At 36.4% G+C, this 18,806-nt stretch overlaps 1 protein-coding gene across 2 annotated transcripts in view; it reads left to right on the top strand.

Annotated features, from left to right (window-relative positions):
* Positions 1-18,806, top strand: part of TOP2B (DNA topoisomerase II beta) — a 72,284-nt gene that overhangs the window by 28,206 nt on the left and 25,272 nt on the right. For both annotated transcript variants that reach the window (XM_064277403.1, XM_064277402.1), the window contains exons 8-20: positions 2,312-2,485; positions 4,339-4,440; positions 4,520-4,657; positions 7,882-8,020; positions 8,368-8,525; positions 8,659-8,784; positions 9,686-9,796; positions 9,883-9,988; positions 11,071-11,180; positions 11,547-11,639; positions 11,736-11,850; positions 18,209-18,330; positions 18,532-18,680. In XM_064277403.1, coding sequence (XP_064133473.1) covers positions 2,312-2,485; positions 4,339-4,440; positions 4,520-4,657; positions 7,882-8,020; positions 8,368-8,525; positions 8,659-8,784; positions 9,686-9,796; positions 9,883-9,988; positions 11,071-11,180; positions 11,547-11,639; positions 11,736-11,850; positions 18,209-18,330; positions 18,532-18,680 — 1,643 coding nt within the window. The remainder of the gene's footprint in view (positions 1-2,311; positions 2,486-4,338; positions 4,441-4,519; positions 4,658-7,881; positions 8,021-8,367; positions 8,526-8,658; positions 8,785-9,685; positions 9,797-9,882; positions 9,989-11,070; positions 11,181-11,546; positions 11,640-11,735; positions 11,851-18,208; positions 18,331-18,531; positions 18,681-18,806) is intronic.

Genomic DNA, 18,806 nt, shown 5'->3' with positions numbered 1-18,806 from the left:
TATTTGAAAGTATAATGACAACATTTCCTAAAGTTAGTGACATTATTTTTGTTATTGCTTTGTCAGTTATCATTTAGAACAATTAAAAATATGAAGAAAGGTATTTTACTTTTATTTCCATTGCTGTTATTTCTTGTTGTACATCTATACTTCTCATCTTAATCACATGTCTTCTGCCTGAGGATCTGATCTACCTTTAGTTCTTGTAGGACAGCTCTGCTGGCTATGAATTCCTTCAGTTTTTGTCTGTCTGAGAAAGCATTTCTCCTTGACTTTCAAAGGATATTTTCACTGGATATAGAGTTCAGAGTTGATAGGCTTTTTCCCCCCTTTCAACACTTTAAACATGTTAACTCCATTGTCACCTTGCTTGCATGGTTTCTGCTGAGGGAAAAAACCCAAGAAACCAGCTACTGTCAAGTCAATTCCGACTCATGGCAACCCCATGTGTGATAAGTGTGCTATAATCCTTATCCTTGTTCGTCTCTTGGTATAATGTCCTCCACTCCTCCAGCTACCTTGAAGGTTTTCTCTTTATCTTTGGTTTTCTGAAATTTGAATATGATATGCCTGTGTGTGCATGTTTGTTTGGGGGCGGTTATCCTGCTTCATGTTCTCTGAGCTTCCTGAATCTGTGGTTTGTTGTCTATCACTAATTTTGGAAAATATTTGGCAGTTATTTCTTCAGAAATTTATTCTGCGTGTTCTTTCTTTTCCTTCTGATATTCCAGTTATGCATAAGCTATGTTTTGTTTGATATGTCCTACAGCTCTTGGGTGCTCTGCTCTGTTTAATTCACTTTTTTTTCATTTTGTGTTTCAGTTTGTGTAATTTGTATGGCTTGATGTTCAAGTTCACTGATTCTTTCTTCTGCTGTATCAAGTCTACTGATGAACCCATTGAAGGCATTCTTAATTTCTACTATTGTATTTTTGATTTCTGGCATTTACATGGGATTCTTTCTTATAGTTTCTATAGTTATTTCAGATGCCCTATCTGGTAGTCACAGACATATCTGAGTCTAATTCTGATGATTTTCTTTTCAGAATGTGTGTGTGAGTTTTTTCCCCCTGGCTTTTGGCACACCTTGTACGTTTTTAAGGAAAACTGGACATGTTGTATAGGGTAGTAGATACTGAGGCAAACAGGCCTTTAGTGTGGGGCTTTCTGTTAATTTATCCAGGAGTTGGGTTATGTTTGAAGTTTCTTGTTCTTTAATGTCTGAGTAAGCCTCGGTCTTTGGAATGCACAGTGGGTCTGTGTCGCAGGGATTTGGTCTTCCTAGTGTTTCTGCCCCTGCTCCAAAGGTAGAATTTTCACCCCACCCGCCATCCTCATCCTCCAGCTACAGCAGGTATCTACTAATGCTCTCAATCCATGTCCTCAAGGTCCCCTGCCCTGCAGAATCAGCCTTTAAAAAAAATGAAACACTTAAGCGACATATGTGGGGGCTGGGCCTGGGTAGAGTTCCTTTGCTCCAGCTATAAGGTGTCTCACCAGTACTTTCAACCAGTATCCTTCCCTCTGCAAATTAAACCTTTATTGTTTTAAAGGGAGGTGGGTCAGGGTTGATTTTTCAGTAGCTGCTTATCTTCTCCTCCAGCCAGTTCTGTGTGAGGTACTTTCTCTGGATTCTCCCTGATCTTCCCTGTGGGAACCTGGTGGGGCTTCTGAAAGACAAGTCTAAAAGAATAAGGCACCTGTTATGACTGCCACCCCCAGGAGCTTCATATACTCATACTAGTCCATACTTAGCCTGTAGCAGTTAGTCAGAATTTCTAATTCAGTGTTCCTACTGGCTTATAGGACATTAGGCAGTTTCTGCCCCCGGTTATCAAATGCTCAGGTTCTATGTCTCCTTTCAGGCACCTGTTTCTCTCCAGACTTTGGGATGGCCATCTGTCCTGTGATCTTAATTTTTTGATAGGTTTCTGAAAAATCTTTAAGTTTTTTTCTTGTTGTGAGGATGAAAGCTTCTTTGCCTTCTTTTTATTTTTCAGCTCTCAACTTGTTTGAGCTGCAACTGTCAGTCTTTGTCATTTTAAAACAAAATTTTGAAGACATTTATAATTATTTGTTCAGGTGTCCCTTCGTATCCTCTCTTTATCAGGTAAACATGTAAATAAATTCCTTTTTAAAGGACAAATATCAAAGAGTAGAGTAGGGAAAGGTCATAAAGGTTGGGATCTAAGAAATAAGCGCTGTTGTGAATGAAAGGAAACGTGAAGGTGTCATACATACCTGGTGGCATTCACTTACTTGAGCTTCAGGTGTAAGATTGTTCATTGCTTTTGTTTTTTTAAATTAATAGGTAAATGGATTTCGCAGTTACGTAGATCTTTATGTAAAAGACAAATTGGATGAAACCGGGGTGGCCCTGAAAGTTATTCATGAACTTGCAAATGAAAGATGGGATGTTTGTCTCACTTTGAGTGAAAAAGGATTTCAGCAAATTAGCTTTGTAAATAGTATTGCAACTACAAAAGTAAGTACGATACTTCTTTTTTTCCAAGTCAGTGGCAGAAAAATCCTTTACTAAAACAAAAAAATAAACAACCACCACCACCGAATAAAAATAAACAGAAAAAACTCACCAACCAAATCTGCTTTGACTTATGAAAATGAATTATTTTTAATGAAATAGGTGTTTTACAATTTATTTAAACCTCCATTGTGAAATGAGTATTTATGGTTAGTATTTACATTTGAATGCATTTATGTTTTATGACATTTAGAATGATAACCAATTCCTTATTCTGCATCTTAGGTTTAGGTTGAGAAGAGAGATAATAGGAGATGAGTCTGTGTGGGGGTCAGATGTAGAACATATTATCTGCTTTAGATTTCTCTAGGATATATGTCTGTATTGTCTAACACTTTGTTATGGTCATTAAACCCAAAAAACCCACTGCCGTCGAGTCAATTCCTACTCATAGCGACCCTATAGGACAGAGTGGAACTGCCCCGTAGAGTTTCCAAGGAGCGCCTGGTGGACTCGAACTGCCGACCTTTTGGTTAGCAGCTGTAGCACTTAACCACTACGCCACCAGGGCTGTTAGATGAGAAGAATTTCATCTCACTTTGAAATCTCCAAGTCTACAAAAGAGAGTTCAAAGTCCTTGGAATGGCAGATACCAGTCACATTCTTGTTTAAGTTTTAACTTTTTTTTTAACTTCAGTGTTTTTTTTATAAAGTAGGATCACTTTATCTAGTCAACAGAAATTGGGTGACAGTTATGATTGCATTTTGTTCCGTATAATAAGAATCTAATATACAGTGGCTTTGACTTATGAAAATGAATTATTTTTAATGAAATAGCTGTTGTACAATTTATTTTAACATCCTTTGAGATGTATGTAAAGGTATTTTTCCTCTTATAACTGAAGATTGGGGGTAGGCAGTACTGTGGCACCACAATGTCATCGGGGCACATATTCTTCCTGCCTTTATTTTCTGCTATACTTAGTGTGTTGCTTTCATTCTCATGCCCTCAAAATGCCTGCTGTACCTCTATGCCTCATTTTCAAGTTCTAGGGAGAGAATGGGGAAGGACAAATGCATATGCCAACTAAATCTTTCCTTTTCGATCAGGAATATGATAGCTTTCCTGAAGCCCCACCCAGTAGACCTCTGCTAACATCTTATTGGCTAGGACTGAGTCATGTGGCTATGCATAGCTGCAAGGGGGTGTAGGTTGGTGAACCTTTTTAACTGAGTACATGACCAGTTAAAAACAAGTTTGGGTTTGTTGGCTATGTGGAGTTTTATGGAGTTGATTAATTACCTCTGTGGCCAAAAAGACCTTATACCTACTCCTCACTTATCGATTCTCTTGTTATCTGACATTTTGTATTTTCAGCAGTAGTAGAAAGTCTACTATCCAACTATTTTGCGCATTAAAGGCATACATCTGGCAGTAACCAATGCCGAGGTGAAAGAAGCGCTAGCTGTGATGGTTAAGGTTTTGTGTCACCTTGGCTGGGCCGTGATCCTCAGTGGTTTGGCAGTTATGTAATGATGTGATTCGGCAGTTACGTAATGACATAGTATCCTCCGTTTTGAGGTCTGATGTCGTCATCCTCTATTTTTGCATAACGCTGATTTTCAAACAATGACCTGGTCTTTGGAACCTAACAAGGTTGTTAAGTGAGGAGTAGGTATATTTAAATCTTAATTCTGCCATTCTGAGACTCCTTTTATACTTTTGGAAAGTAGGATTAATAATACTGAGTTCATGAAATTGTGAAGATTGAACACCCATGCTAGAAAAAATGAACATGTAAGTATTCTGCTACCTTAACTATAGAAGATTTTGGATTCCATGTTTTTTTTTTTAGGGTGGACGACACGTTGATTACGTAGTGGATCAAGTTGTTGGTAAATTGATTGAAGTGGTTAAGAAAAAGAACAAAGCTGGGGTATCAGTGAAACCATTTCAAGTAAGTGATGGTTTATGTATTATTTATATATGAATTACTAAGTAACATAAGTTCTGATGTTGACTTTTTTTTTTGACAGGTAAAAAACCATATATGGGTTTTTATTAATTGCCTTATTGAAAATCCAACTTTTGATTCTCAGACTAAGGAAAATATGACTCTGCAACCCAAAAGTTTTGGGTCCAAATGCCAGCTGTCAGAAAAATTTATTAAAGCAGTGAGTAAAATTTGTATTATTTTTCAGGATGTGTTATTGTTGAAGGTTGATTATGTAGTTTTTTTTTTATTTGTTTTAATTGAAATATTTAAGTTTTTTAAAATAATATTTTAATGAGTTTTTGGTGAAAGTTTACACAGCAAGTGCCAGATTGTTCAGTGACATTAGTTATGTTTATCACAACGTGTCAACGTTCTCTTTAATTGTGTTCAGTTTTTTCATTTTCCAGTACTCTAGTTTCCCTTCCCCTTATCCTCTCATCTTTGCTTTTGAGTAATTGTTGAGCTTTTGGTTTCATCCTGGTGGCTGTTAAGTAGGGCACCAGTCTTATTTTGTGTGCCACCCTACTGTTTTGCTAAAAGGTGATCTGAGGGGATAGGCTCCATTCTAGGTTTAAAGGCTGTTACTGGGTGATAGTCTCAGGGAGTCCTCTGTTCTCTATTGTTCCAGATTGTCTGGATTTTTTTTAAGAATTTGAATTCTCCGTATTTTTCTCCCATTCTGTTCAGGACCAAATATTGTGACCCCAGTCAGAATGGTCAGTGGTGATAGCCGAGCACCATGTAGTTCTGGTCTCAGCGTAGGTGAGGTTGTGGCTCGTGTAGACTTGTTTCTCCTCTGAGCTTTTGGTTACCTTCTTAATGTTTTACCCCTGGCAAGTAGAGATCCATAGTTGTGTCTTAGATGGCAGGTGCTAGCTTTTAAAACCCTGGGTGGTACTCCACTAGGATGCAGATCATGGTTTTTGTGAACCGTGTTATGCCAGTTGCTTGAGTTGTCCCATGAGACTGTGGTCCTAAGCCTTTAAACCCAGAAGACTAGCATTGGAAGGTGTTTGGTTATGTTTGAGGAGTATGCATATTTGTGTCTTCAATGAATATATGTGACTGTACCCATGTATTTGTATTTACATGTACCTATAAATACTGCTGTCTGTTCTTACCTGTGTTAACACATATATGTACCTGCCCGTATACCAGTTTCCCTATATCCATCCATATGTGCTCAAACACTTGTTTTTACTTTGGTTGTGCTATGCTCACTACATTCACGTTTGGTGCCACTTTTCCCATCACCAAAAGTGTCTAGTCTCTACTGTATAAGGTATACTTTCCCCACCCCACTTCTATCCCTGGTAAGCACCAGTGAACATTGATCTCTCTATAGTTATCTGTTCTTGTCTTCCTGTAGAAGAGGGATCATACAATATTTGCTCTTATGTGCTTGACTTATTTCACTTAGCATCATGCTGTCCAGGTCCATCCATGTTATGTTTTGCAGACTCATCATCGTTTTTTCTGGTTGCGTAGTATTCCGTTGTGTGTATGTACCACAGTTTGCTTATCCGTTCATCCGTTGATGAGCACTTTGATTGTTTCCATTTATTTGCTATTGTGAATAAAGCAGCAATGAACATAGGTGTGCATATGTCTGTATGTGTCATTTTTTTTAGATCTCTAGGGCTGCTGTGAGTCGGAATCAACTTAATGGCAATAGTTTTTAGGCTATATACCGAGGAGTGGGATTGCTGGATCATATGGTAGTTCTATTTCTAGTTTTTTGAGAAAATGCCACGATTATGTAGTTTTCTCGATTTATTCTATTTGTGATTAATTTCTTTTATCGTATCAACTATGGGCATAGAAATGCTTACATTTCAAACTAATGAGCTTAATTCTGATAGCTTTTAAGGGTAGACTATTGTTTCATAAAACAATGAATTATTCTACCAAGAATTAAACCATTGGGAATCATGTAATTAATTGTGCTTTTGGTCTTTGCACTGGCCTTTACAAAGCTCAGATTTCCCTCCAACAAATCAACGGATCTTTACAGCACTCCTCGCTTTATCTTTTCTACTTTCATTTCAACTTCATCTACTCATTTTTACCTCTACTTGTTTCTAAACTTCACTTTACGTGGCACATATTTAACTTTTCTGAAATAAGGTTTGTGTACAAACAGACACATCTCAAAATTGTAACTGAATCTTGTTTCTGCTAGTAGCTTCTTTAATCTGGCTATCATAAACGATAAAGATTTGCCTCATTTCCCTCGTTCATTGGCACTATCAGTAAACACATATGAAGTACCTGTAAAGTGCCTTTAAATATGCTGGGCACTGGGAATGTAAAGATGGATAAATCAACGCCCCCCTCATTTTGGAAGTTTATAGTTTTGTGGGAGAGTATTGTACAGTTGCTATAGAGATAACATATTTGTCAAATTCCAGTACTGGAATTTCGAAGATAGTTTCTCACAAACAACAACAACAAAAGGTGGTTTTCAGGTTCTAGCTTAAGGCCTGTAGAAGTAGTACTTTCAGATCTAATCATAATAAATTCTGAGTAGATATTACCTATATGAATGCTTCCCCAAATTTCAGCCTTTATAACAGTTTTTCTCATGAGGAAGTGATTTGATTTTAGATTTTAAGTTTTTTTCATTTTAGGTTGGATAAGTTCAGATTTGTCAAAACAGTTCACCTCTTTATATCTGAAAGCATTCCAGAAAGCTATGTCATACACCTAAAATACAGACACTCAGGATAATGGAAAATAAATTAGGACCTGGAGTTGGAGATGCTTCACTTCTTCTCTTTGGGTTAACACCGTGCCACATACTGATTCACTGCAAGAAACAGTATACGACGTTGAAATCCTCATTGCCTAGCTAGATAAAGAGTAGACACTACATTCCTTTGTCCATCCTAATGTGTTGAAATCCTTACTGCCTAGCTAGATATAGAACAGACACTGTTTGTACATTCCTTAGTTCATCCTAATGTCCCTTTCATATAATATTTTATATTTGTCATAGCGAATTCAGGACTCACATTTTCTATTGAGGATATCATAAACGTCTGCGTCTAGAATTTCCCAGTTAGTAAATTGATTTACTGTGTTAATTTTAACAAAATTGACTGGTAACAATACCAGTGTATATTACTCATGGACTTTATCACAATAGAATTTTTCTCGTATGTAGTAAAGCCACCCTTTTGTTCATGTGTTTTTATTTCAGTACAAGAGCTCATTGTGTATAGCTACCTGAGTTACTTTCACCGTCAAGTAAAATTGACTAGCATATATCATGACTACATCACAATTGTTGTTTTGCCTTAAAACCTCACATGATTCCAGGTATCACGTTAACCCCGGTAAATTTTAGCTAAATGTATCAATGTCTGGTTTTTCTGTATGCCATTATTCTTTGATTTTTAGGCTTCTAACTGTGGCATTGTGGAAAGCATCCTGAACTGGGTGAAGTTTAAGGCTCAGACTCAGCTGAACAAGAAGTGTTCATCAGTGAAGTACAGTAAAATCAAAGGTATTCCTAAACTGGATGATGCTAACGATGCTGGTAAGATTCAGTTGTTTCTTTTTAAGATTTTGATTTGTGTTCGATTTTTTTACTCATTCGGTCATAGAGATTTTTTATTTTCCATATATTGTTAGACTACATGATTTTCTCTTCAGAGTATAATTTCACTTCACTGACATTGCCACATATACTACCTATTACTAATTTTCAGGGGATAGTAATTCATTACAATATACCTAATATTCAGTCTCTACTGAGCATGCTGAAGATGACTCTCAGTCTTTCACTATCATCATTGTGATCAAGAAATTTTCTAGCCTGATTTTTCTTGTTGGTAAAATGAGGAATTCAGAGTATATATGTATGTCATTTTAAATTTCTCTCAGGTGGCAAACATTCCCTGGATTGTACACTGATATTGACAGAGGGAGACTCTGCCAAATCGCTGGCTGTGTCTGGATTAGGTGTGATTGGGCGAGACAGATACGGAGTCTTTCCACTCAGGGGTAAAATTCTCAATGTACGGGAAGCTTCTCATAAACAGGTAAATTTATGTACCCGTGTATATATGGCAGTACTAATACTTCACTACAGTTGCTGGGTTTTTAAGTGTAAATTCTGATTTTTCACATTATTTTAGCTCTTTAAAATACTTTTGACACTTCCTTTTTGCACAGATCATGGAAAATGCAGAAATAAACAATATTATTAAAATAGTTGGTCTACAATACAAGAAAAGTTATGATGATGCAGAATCTCTGAAAACTTTACGCTACGGAAAGATTATGATTATGACTGATCAGGTTGGTTTGCAAATTGCCGTATATTTATAATTCGTATCTTAAAAGATTGCCCTTTAAATATTTGTTTCGTGAAACTTGCTCCAAAATCGTATAAGTGAAAGTGATTGCTCATCTTGGGATTATAAAAAGCATTGTCGAATGGAACTGTTTTTGTGAAGCACATTTTATATTATTTAATTTATTGGGTAACAGTCTTTATGGTTAGTAATTTAAAAAATATTTTAAAGTGTGATAACTATGAGAAGAGTAGAACACAGTGTAGTATTACAGGGCTGAAATCTATAATGAGGAAGAAAAGATGAATTTACAAGTGAGAAAGAGCAGTCAATAGAATAATGGTTAATATTTGTACATGGTCAGATAATTGGGGATGTACAAAAACTAGGAGGACTTGAGTAGTCAAATGGCAGTAATCAAGAAGTAGAAAATGAAAAAGAATTTTATATGCACCCATTTGTCTCTGTGTATTCTCAGTGAAAGCATTTGTAGGTAGTCTTCACCTAAAAAAGCCACTAAATAGTTTTTAGCAGAAACTGTGCAGTTTTATTGTGAGAAACCGAAGATTTGCCTGTTCTCTAGGGATTTCGTCTTCCCTTGCCGAGGGAAGTGGTATTATAGCTGTGCTTTAAAAATTGTTATCCTGAAATCATTCTTTTAATACCATCTGGGTAAACTATAACATCATTATAATAATAATAAATTTTGTAATGATAAAATCTTCTATTTATCACTATGTTCTTTTTTTGCATTTTGAGAAAAAAATACTACGATCATAAATGCAGGTCTAAATTTTGAATGAAGTTTTTGCCTCTTTGCTACATTTATGTGTTTTTAGATTTGGTTATAAAAGTAATTATATTTCATAAAATTATTATAGCACTGTTCACTAACATTTATTTAGGATCAAGATGGTTCTCATATAAAAGGCCTGCTCATTAATTTCATCCACCACAATTGGCCATCACTTTTGAAGCACGGTTTTCTTGAAGAGTTCATTACTCCTATTGTAAAGGTACTATTTACATTAATATATTTTTATACTCTTGTCTGAAAAGATAGCAGAAAAACTGATTTTTTTTTTTTTTTTTTAAATTTAAGGCGAGCAAAAATAAACAGGAACTCTCCTTCTACAGTATTCCTGAATTTGATGAGTGGAAAAAGCATATAGAAAACCAGAAAGCATGGAAAATAAAATACTACAAAGGTTTGTATCTCAAAATATTTAATTTTTATCAGAAGTAATGTCACGCCATCTGAGCAGTGTTGAGAATGTTATAAAAATACTTTAAAGGCTTGTCTGTTTTAGGCTTCCAAACCAGCTATTGCTGACTTAAAAATAATCATTATGGAAAATTTTATAAAAGCAGAGAGGGTAATATAATGAACCTCCCTCCCCCATATACTTTAACAGTCACCATTTCATGGCCAGCCTTGTTTCATCTAAACACCTTGTCACTGCGCTGTTAGTTTGAAGTAACTCCTAGGTGTTATATAATTTCATTTGTAAATACTTCAGTGTGTATCTCTAGAAGAATTAAAAAACAACTTGTCTTTCATACCATTGTCATACCTTTCCTTAACGTCATCAAATACCCAGTCAGTGTTAAAATTTCTCTGATTGTATTAAAAAGTGAGTTTACATTAATGAGGGAGGGACAGTTTGGAAACGGAGGGTGAGAATGCACGAACAACTTGAATGTAATCAGTGTCACTGACTTGTACATGTAGAAATTGTTGAAATGCTGTGTGTTCTGCTGTGTGTATTCTCAACAACAAAAAATAGATTAAATTATTAAAAAAATCTTCATTTTTATAGTAGGTCAGTTTGAGTCAGGAACCAAACAAGGTCTACACATTGCATTTGGTTTTTAAGTCTCTTAATATATGAGTTTCTTTCATATTTTTTCTTTACAATTTTTTTGTTCAAAAAGTTGGATTATTTGTCCTGTATAATTCCACACTATTCTGAATTTTGCTGATTGTATCCCTGTGGATTAATTTAGTATGTATCACATGTCTCTGCTCCCGTATGTTCTGTAAACTAGTAATTAAATTGGAGCCTGATCAGCATTGGATTAGTTTTTTTTTTTTTTTTGGTCAAAAACATTTGAGAGATGGTGTTGTGTACTTAGGGCAGGAGTCTTTTTTTGATAGTAAGATCGATCAGTTAGTACAGGTATTCCCAGCCTGATTCATCTATTGTAAATTTCCCCATCAGCTTTTCACCTCCCGGTTTTAAACAGCCATTGATGTTCATCACTCAGTTTTGTTTCTAAAATTGTGCAGGGTTGGGTACCAGTACAGCTAAAGAAGCAAAGGAGTATTTTGCCGATATGGAAAGGCATCGTATCTTATTTAGATATGCTGGTCCTGAAGATGATGCTGCCATTACCTTGGTAATAAACTTAATTTAAGAAATCTTTTCCAACACCCATCCTCTATCCTCCATACCTTTCCATCTAGTCCTGGTTTCCCCATGATAAGTCTCTTGAAATTCTAGTGCCCCAAATGGTCAATTTCAGTGTTTTTTTTTTAACCCCAGGATTATGTGTTGCTTTCATAGTTCTTTAACTGAAAGACCTTGGTTTAAGTGTATTTTTTTAATTAAAAACATACTGGAAAAAAAGCCTTAATTTCCCTGAATTCTATGAGTCATATAACTTAATAAAAGTTAACAGTTATTTGCCATATCTAAGTTTTAATTTTATATTGAAATTCATTTTGTTCTTTAATGTGTGAAATCATTACCTGGAATCTTTCAGGCGTTCAGTAAGAAGAAGATTGATGACAGAAAAGAATGGTTAACCAATTTTATGGAAGATCGGAGACAGCGTAGGTTACATGGCTTACCAGAGGTTAGTCATAGAGTGGTGACCTGGGGGAAGAAGGACAAAAAAGACTAAAATTCACGCAGTAATAATGACAATATTGCTGTATAACTTTTCTCTTAGCAATTTTTGTATGGTACAGCAACAAAGCATTTGACTTACAATGATTTCATCAACAAGGAATTGATTCTCTTCTCAAACTCAGACAACGAAAGGTCTATACCATCTCTTGTTGATGGTAAGTAGGCTTTGTTTGAAAATCTAGCTTGCTGTTGTGTATTATTGAGTATATTTTAATTTAGAGTACTTTAAGTCATTCGTATCAGAAATTTTTAAATTCTTATTTGAAATCTTATAAAACAGTTGAGGAACTGATTTAGAAGAATTTAAAGGCTTTTTGAAGTTTTTGAGGTATGTTTTGGTAGGACCGAAATCCTTAATATTCCTTAATTTGGAACTGTAAACCTTTTCTTTAAATTTTTCAGGAAAATTCGCTTTAAGGCAAATCTTTAAATGTTTTTGTCCCCAAGTTGCAAGACCTTCTATTTTAAAAGTTGTAGAACTTCTAAAATAAAAAGTAAAATGGGACTTTGATAATATATTCTAAAATATTTACCAAAGACTAAATTTTTAAAACATCTTTGTATCTCATTACCTGAAACCTAATACTGGGGAATTTGGAAGCTGGCCCCTAGTAGAGCATAATTTGGTCTTCTGGCTGGAACTTATTTTAGCAAGTTGGTTGGCTTTTCTGTTCCTTAGTTTTTCAGCTTATTGCAAATGGCTCTAGCCATCCATCAAGTTCTAGCTTTGAGTTGCGTCCCTTCTGTGAAGTCTTCTTTGGCATTCCAGTCTAAACTGATGTCAGGTGCCCAGCTTCTATGCCAGTTTTTGCCTGTTATTTTATTTGTGTTAAGTTTGTCTTCTCAATTAGAGTATAAAATTCTCATAGAAAGAGGCCACATTTTATCTTGTTTCTGTGATGCCCTGGGCCCACTGATGGTGGTGGTGATGATGATAGCTAGAATTTACTGAAAAGTTTTCAACTGTGCTCATTTGCTTAGAGCAATAAGAATGATAAATAAACAAAGTGCTTTGCTTACATTATTGTGTGTGATTCTTATCAATATCAATAAAAAGGTAATAATTTCTACTGTACTGATGATACTGAAATTTATTAATCTAGTAATTTGCTCAGAGTTGCATGGTAAATAGCTAAATTGAAAATTGTATTCACATTAGTGAGCTTCTAAAGCCTGTTTTATTTATTTATTTATTTATTGTGCCTCAGGTGAAAGTTTACAGTGCAAATTAGTTTTTCATCCAAAAGTTTACGCCCAAATTTTTTTGTGACATTGGTTGCAATCCTTGCATTGTGTCAGCGCCCTCCCCCTTTCCCTTTCCACCCTGTGTTCCCCGTGCCCATTCAGCCGGTTTTCCTGTCCCTTCCTGCCTTCCTGTCTTTGCTTTTGGGCAGGTATTGCCCGTACTTGATTGAATTAAGAAGCACATTTCTCACGTGTGTTACCGTTTGGTTATAGCCCTGACTGATCTTTGGCTGAAAGGTGGACTTCGGGAGTGGCTTCAGTTCTGTGTTAGCAGGGTATTCGGGGGCCAGAGTTTCAGGGGTCCCTCCAGTTTTTGTCAGACCAGTAAGTCTGGTCTCTTTTTGTAAATTTGAATTTTGTTCTACATTTTTCTCCCACTCTGTCTGGAGCCCTCTATTGTGAAACCTGTCAGAGCGGTAGGTGGTGGTAGCCAGCCGCCATCTATTTCTTCTGGGTTCAGGCTGGTGGAGGCTGTGGTTCGTGTGGTACATTAGTCCTTTGGTTTAATATTTTCTTTGTGTCTTGGTTTTCTTCATTCTCCTTTGCTCTGGATGGGATGGGACCAGTAGATATATCTTAGATGGCGGCTTACAAGCTTTTAAGACCCCAAATATGCTGCTCACCAAAGTAGGATGTAGAACATTTTCTTTATGAGCTATGTTACACCAGGCTACCTAGATGTCCCCCGAGACCACGGTTCCCAGCCCTCCTCTCTAGTAACTCGGTCCCTCAAGGTGTTTGCTTGTGTCTAGGAAACTTCTGTGACTTTGCCTTGGTCAAGTTGTGCTGACTTCCCTTACATTGTATGTTGTCTTTCCTTTTACCGAATTACCACTTGTTTTTTTTTTACTATCTAGTTAGTGATTTTCCTTCCCAACCCCTTCCCTTGTTTGTAACCATCAGAGATTGTTTTTTTCTGTGTGTAAACCTCTTCTTGGGTTATTGTAACAGTGGTCTTATACAATATTTAACCTTTTGTGATTGACTTATTTCACTCAGCGTATTGCCCTCCAGATTCATCTATGTTGTGGGATGTTTTATGGATTCAGTTTTGTTCTTTAACATTGTGTGGTATTCCATGGTGTGTATGTACCATAATTTGTTTTATGTTTTCATCTGTTGATGGACGCTTAGGTTTGCTATTGTGAATAATGCTACAGTGAACATGGATGTACATATAAAGCCTGTGTTCTTAACTACCACAACATGCTTCCACTCTATAAGGATTTTCCTGATTTAGGATAATCTAGTAATAGTTTTTGGAAACCCTGGTAGCGTAGTGGTTAAGTGCTTCAGTTGCTAACCAAGAGGTCAGCAGTTTGAATCTGCCAGGCACTCCTTGGAAACTCTGTGGGGCAGTTCTACTCTGTCCTATAGGGTTGCTATGAATCGAAATCGACTCGACAGCAGCGGGTTTTTGGTTGGTAGTAATAGTTTTCAGGCTCAATGATGGTTTGCTGGTAATTTAATTACAACTGGCATTTTGGTCATAAGAGTGTTTGGAGGCTTCTGTGAAAGGAGTTTGGTGGCATTGGGCAGTTCTTTAAGACTAGAAGGGCATCTTTCAAGTGGTACTTCAGTTTTGGAATAGATTGAGAAAATATAAAAATGTGTTTGTTAAAAAAAAAAAAAGTGTGTAGGCTTCTAGCCCTGGTGGTGTAGTGATTAAGTGCTACAACTGCTAACCAAAAGGTCAGCAGTTTGCTGTCAAGTCAGTTTTGACTCATAGCAACCCTAAAGGACAGAATAGAACTGCCCCTTGGAAACCCTATGGAGCAATTCTACTCTTTCCTCTAGGGTCACTATGAGTTAGAATTGATTTGACAGCAGTGGGTTTATAGCATTAAGAATTGGCTTCCAGGTGAGTACTCGCTTTGTTATAGAATCTCAAGTGACAATTAGCCTAATTTTTCAAAAGCAAACTGTATTTTTGCTTTTTTCTTCTGAACTTATAGAACATTGTTGCCACTAAAAGAATCGTTACAAATATATCTTGAAGTAATAAATGTTTTTTACTAATTTATTGCACTTTAGGTGAAGGTTTTTAGCAAATTAGTTTCGCATTCAACAGTTAGTACACAGACTATCCTGTGACATTGGTTGCAATCCCTGCAATGTGTCAGCCCTCTCCTCATTACCACCCTGAGTTCCCTATTTCCATTTGTCCAGTTTTCCTGCCCTTTTTGCCTTCTCGTCTTTGTTTTTGGGCAGATGTTGCCCTTTTGGTCTCATATAGATGATTGTTCAAAGAGCACTTTTCCTCAAAGGTGTTATTGTTTATTTTGTAGTCGTATTTATAATTTTTTTTTTTTTTTTAATTAGGCTGAAAAGTGATTTCCAGGACTGGCTTCAGTTCCAAGTTAGAAGGTTGTCTAAGGACCATCGTCTCAGGGGTTCTGCTAGGCTCTCTCGGACCAGTAAATCTAGTCTTTCCTATGAATTTGAGTTTTGTTCTACGTTTTTTTCCCACTCTAATTAGGACTTTCTATTTTGATCCTGGTCGTAGCGGTTGGTAGTGGAGGCCAGGCACCATCTGGTTCTTCAGGTTTCAGGGTAGTGGAGGCTGTGGTTCCTATGATCCATTAGTCCTTTGGATTAATTGTTTCCTTGAGTTTGGTTTTCTTCACTCTTTTGCTCTGGACAGAAAGAAACCAATGTTATGTTATGTATGTTAGGCAGTCACTTGCAAGCTTTTAACACCCCAGACGCTACTCACCAAAGTAGGAAGTAGAACATTGTCTTTATGAGCTACATTATGCCAATTGACCTAGATGTCCCCTGAGACTTTGGTTCTTAGCCTTCAAACCCAGTAACTCACTCCTGAGAGGTGTTTGTATATGTCTAGGATGTTTCCATGATTGCGTCTCCTGTGTGCTGTTATATATATGAATGTACATGCAGCACATACAAATACGAATTTAGAAATATCCACAGCCAAATCTATATATGCACGTGGGTGTACTCCCACATGCCCTCCCACACCTATTCAGCATGCGTATCTACCTGTGTATCCACTCATAAATTATTGTTTGTTATTACTGTTGCTGCAGAATTGTATATGTTGTAGTATTTACTGTCATTGCCTTTTATTCTTGTGTACCTCTCAGTGTCTTCCCTTGCCTTGGTCACGTTGTGCTAACTTCCCCCAAATGGTGCACTTCCTTTCCCTTTACCAAAGTTAACACGTGTCTGTTCTCTAGTTAGTGATTTTCCCTCCCTCCTCTTCCCATCCCTGGTAACTTTCCAAAAATATTTCTTTCTGGGTGTAAACCTTTTCTTGACTATTTATAGTAGTGGTCTCAAACAGTATTTGTCCTTTTGATAGACTTATTTCCCTCAGCATAATATCCTCCAGATTCAACCATTTGGTGAGATATTTTGCAGATTCATCATTATTCTTTATCATTTTACAGTCTTCCATTGTGTGTATGTACCACAGTTTGTTTATCCTTCCTCTATTGATGGGCACTTAGGTTGTTTCCAACTTTTTGCTATTGTGAATAATGGTACAGTGAACATGGGTATGCATATGTCTGTTCTTGTCACGGTTCTTATTTCTCTAGGATGTATTCCTAGGAGTGGGATTGCTGGATCATATGATATTTGTATTTCTAGCTTTTTATGGAAGTGCCATACTGTTTTCCATAGTGGTTGTACCATTTTACATTTCTACCGGCAGCATATAAGAGTTCCAATTGCCCTACAGCCTCAACAGCATTTATTGTTTTTGTTACTTTTTCATCAGTGCCATTATTGCTGGGGTAAGATGGTATCTCATTGTAGTTTTGATGTACATCTCTCTAATGGCCAACGATTGTGAGCATCTCCTTATGTGATTTTTAGCTGCTCGAATGTTTTCTTTGGTGAAGTGTCCATTCATGTCATTTGCCCATTTCATTTTTTAATTGGGTTGTTTATATTTGTTTTTGAGGTGTTGAAGTTTTCTGTAAATTTTAGAGGTTAGCCTCTTGTTGGATACATCATAGCCAAAGATTTTTTTCCCATTATGTAGGCTCTCTTTTTACTCTTTTGGTGAAATCTTTTGATGAGCATAAGTGTTTAATTTTTAGGAGATCCCAGTTATCTAGTTTACCTTCTGCTGTTTGTGCATTTTTAGTTATGTCTGGTATTCTATTTATGCCATATACCAGGGCCCCTCACATTGTCCCTGTTTTTTTCTTCCATAATCTTTATAGTTTTAGGATTTACATTTAGGTCTTTGATCTGTTTTAGTTTTTCCTGTATGGTGTAAACTATGGGCCCTGTTTCATTTTTCTGCAAATAGATACCTAGTTTTGGCAGCACCATTTGTTAAAGAGACTTTCTCTTCCCCACTTAATGGACTTCTACCCTTGGTTGCAGATCAGCTTGTTCATAAGTGGATGGGTTTACTTCTGGGTTCTCAGTTCTGTCCCACTGGTCTATGTGTCTATCGTTGTACCAGTAGCAGGCTGTTTTAACCACTGTGGCTGTATAGTGGGTTCTGAGATCAGGGAGTGTGAGGCCTCCGACTTTGTTCTTCTTCAATAACGCTTTGTTATCTCTGACCGCTTTCCTTCCCATATAAAGTTGGTGATTAGGTTTTCCATCTTATTAAAGAATGTTGTTGGAATTTGGATCAGGATTGTATTATATTTGTAAATCGTTTTGGATAATATTAGCATTTTCACAATGTTAAGTCTTCCCATCCATGAGCATGGTATATTTTCCCATTTATATAGCTCTCTTTTGGTTTCTTTTGGTAGCGTTTTGTAGTTTTCTTTGTATAAGTTTTTACATCTCTAGTTAGCTTTATTCCTAAGTATTTTATCTTTCTGAGGGCTCTTGTAAATGTCATTGTTTTCTTGATTTCCTTTTCGGAGTTCTCTTTGTTAGTGTAGAGGAATCCAACTGATTTCTGTATGTTGATCTTGTACCATGCCATTTTGCTGAATTCTTCTGTTAGTTCCAGTAGCTTTCTTGTGGAGTCTCTGGGATTTTCGATGTGTAGTATCATATCATCTGCAAACAGGGATAGTTTTACTTCTTCCTTACCAATTTGTATGTCTTTTATTTTCCCTTTCTTGTCTTAAACTGCTCTATCTAAGACTTCCAGTGTGGTATTGAATAAGAGAGGTGATAAAGGGCATTCTTGTCTGGTTCCTGTTCTCCAGGGGAATGCTTTCCGCTGTTTTCACTGAAAATAATGTTGGCTGTTGGTTTTGTATATATGCCATTAATTATGTTGAAGTAATGTTTTTAAAAGAGGGTTACTCTTTTTAAAAATAGGCTTTAAACCAGGCCAACGGAAAGTATTATATACCTGTTTCAAGAGGAATGATAAACGTGAAGTGAAAGTTGCCCAGTTGGCTGGATCTGTTGCTGAGATGTCTGCCTATCATCATGGAGAAGTAGGTGTTAAATGTGGAATCAGTTGAGAGCTATACTTATTGACTTAGTGCGTGAAGAGTTATAATTAAGCATAATATTTTTCCTTTTATAAGGTCTCTGGAAATAGGAGAATTGAGAGTTTGGATGTTAATAAAAATTAGGGTATAGTTCTAGAAAATTCCAAATCTTAATGTTATATTCTGTCTGCTTCTATTCTATAGCAAGCATTAATGATGACTATTGTGAATTTGGCTCAGAACTTTGTGGGAAGTAACAACATTAACTTACTTCAGCCTATTGGTCAGTTCGGAACTCGGCTTCATGGTGGCAAAGATGCTGCAAGCCCTCGTTATATTTTCACAATGTTAAGGTAACCATTTTCTGAGATTTTATAGTGGTGTAAAGTTTGATTTGGAGTTTATTGGAGCCAACTAAATGTTTAATAGAATTGTAGCTATTGAGAGAGGTGATTATTGGCTTAATTTGTTTAGGGTAA

Source organism: Loxodonta africana, chromosome 27, assembly GCF_030014295.1.
Source record: "Loxodonta africana isolate mLoxAfr1 chromosome 27, mLoxAfr1.hap2, whole genome shotgun sequence".
In the NCBI taxonomy this organism is placed as follows: Eukaryota; Metazoa; Chordata; class Mammalia; order Proboscidea; family Elephantidae; genus Loxodonta; species Loxodonta africana.
This window is presented reverse-complemented; position numbering and strand designations above follow the sequence as displayed.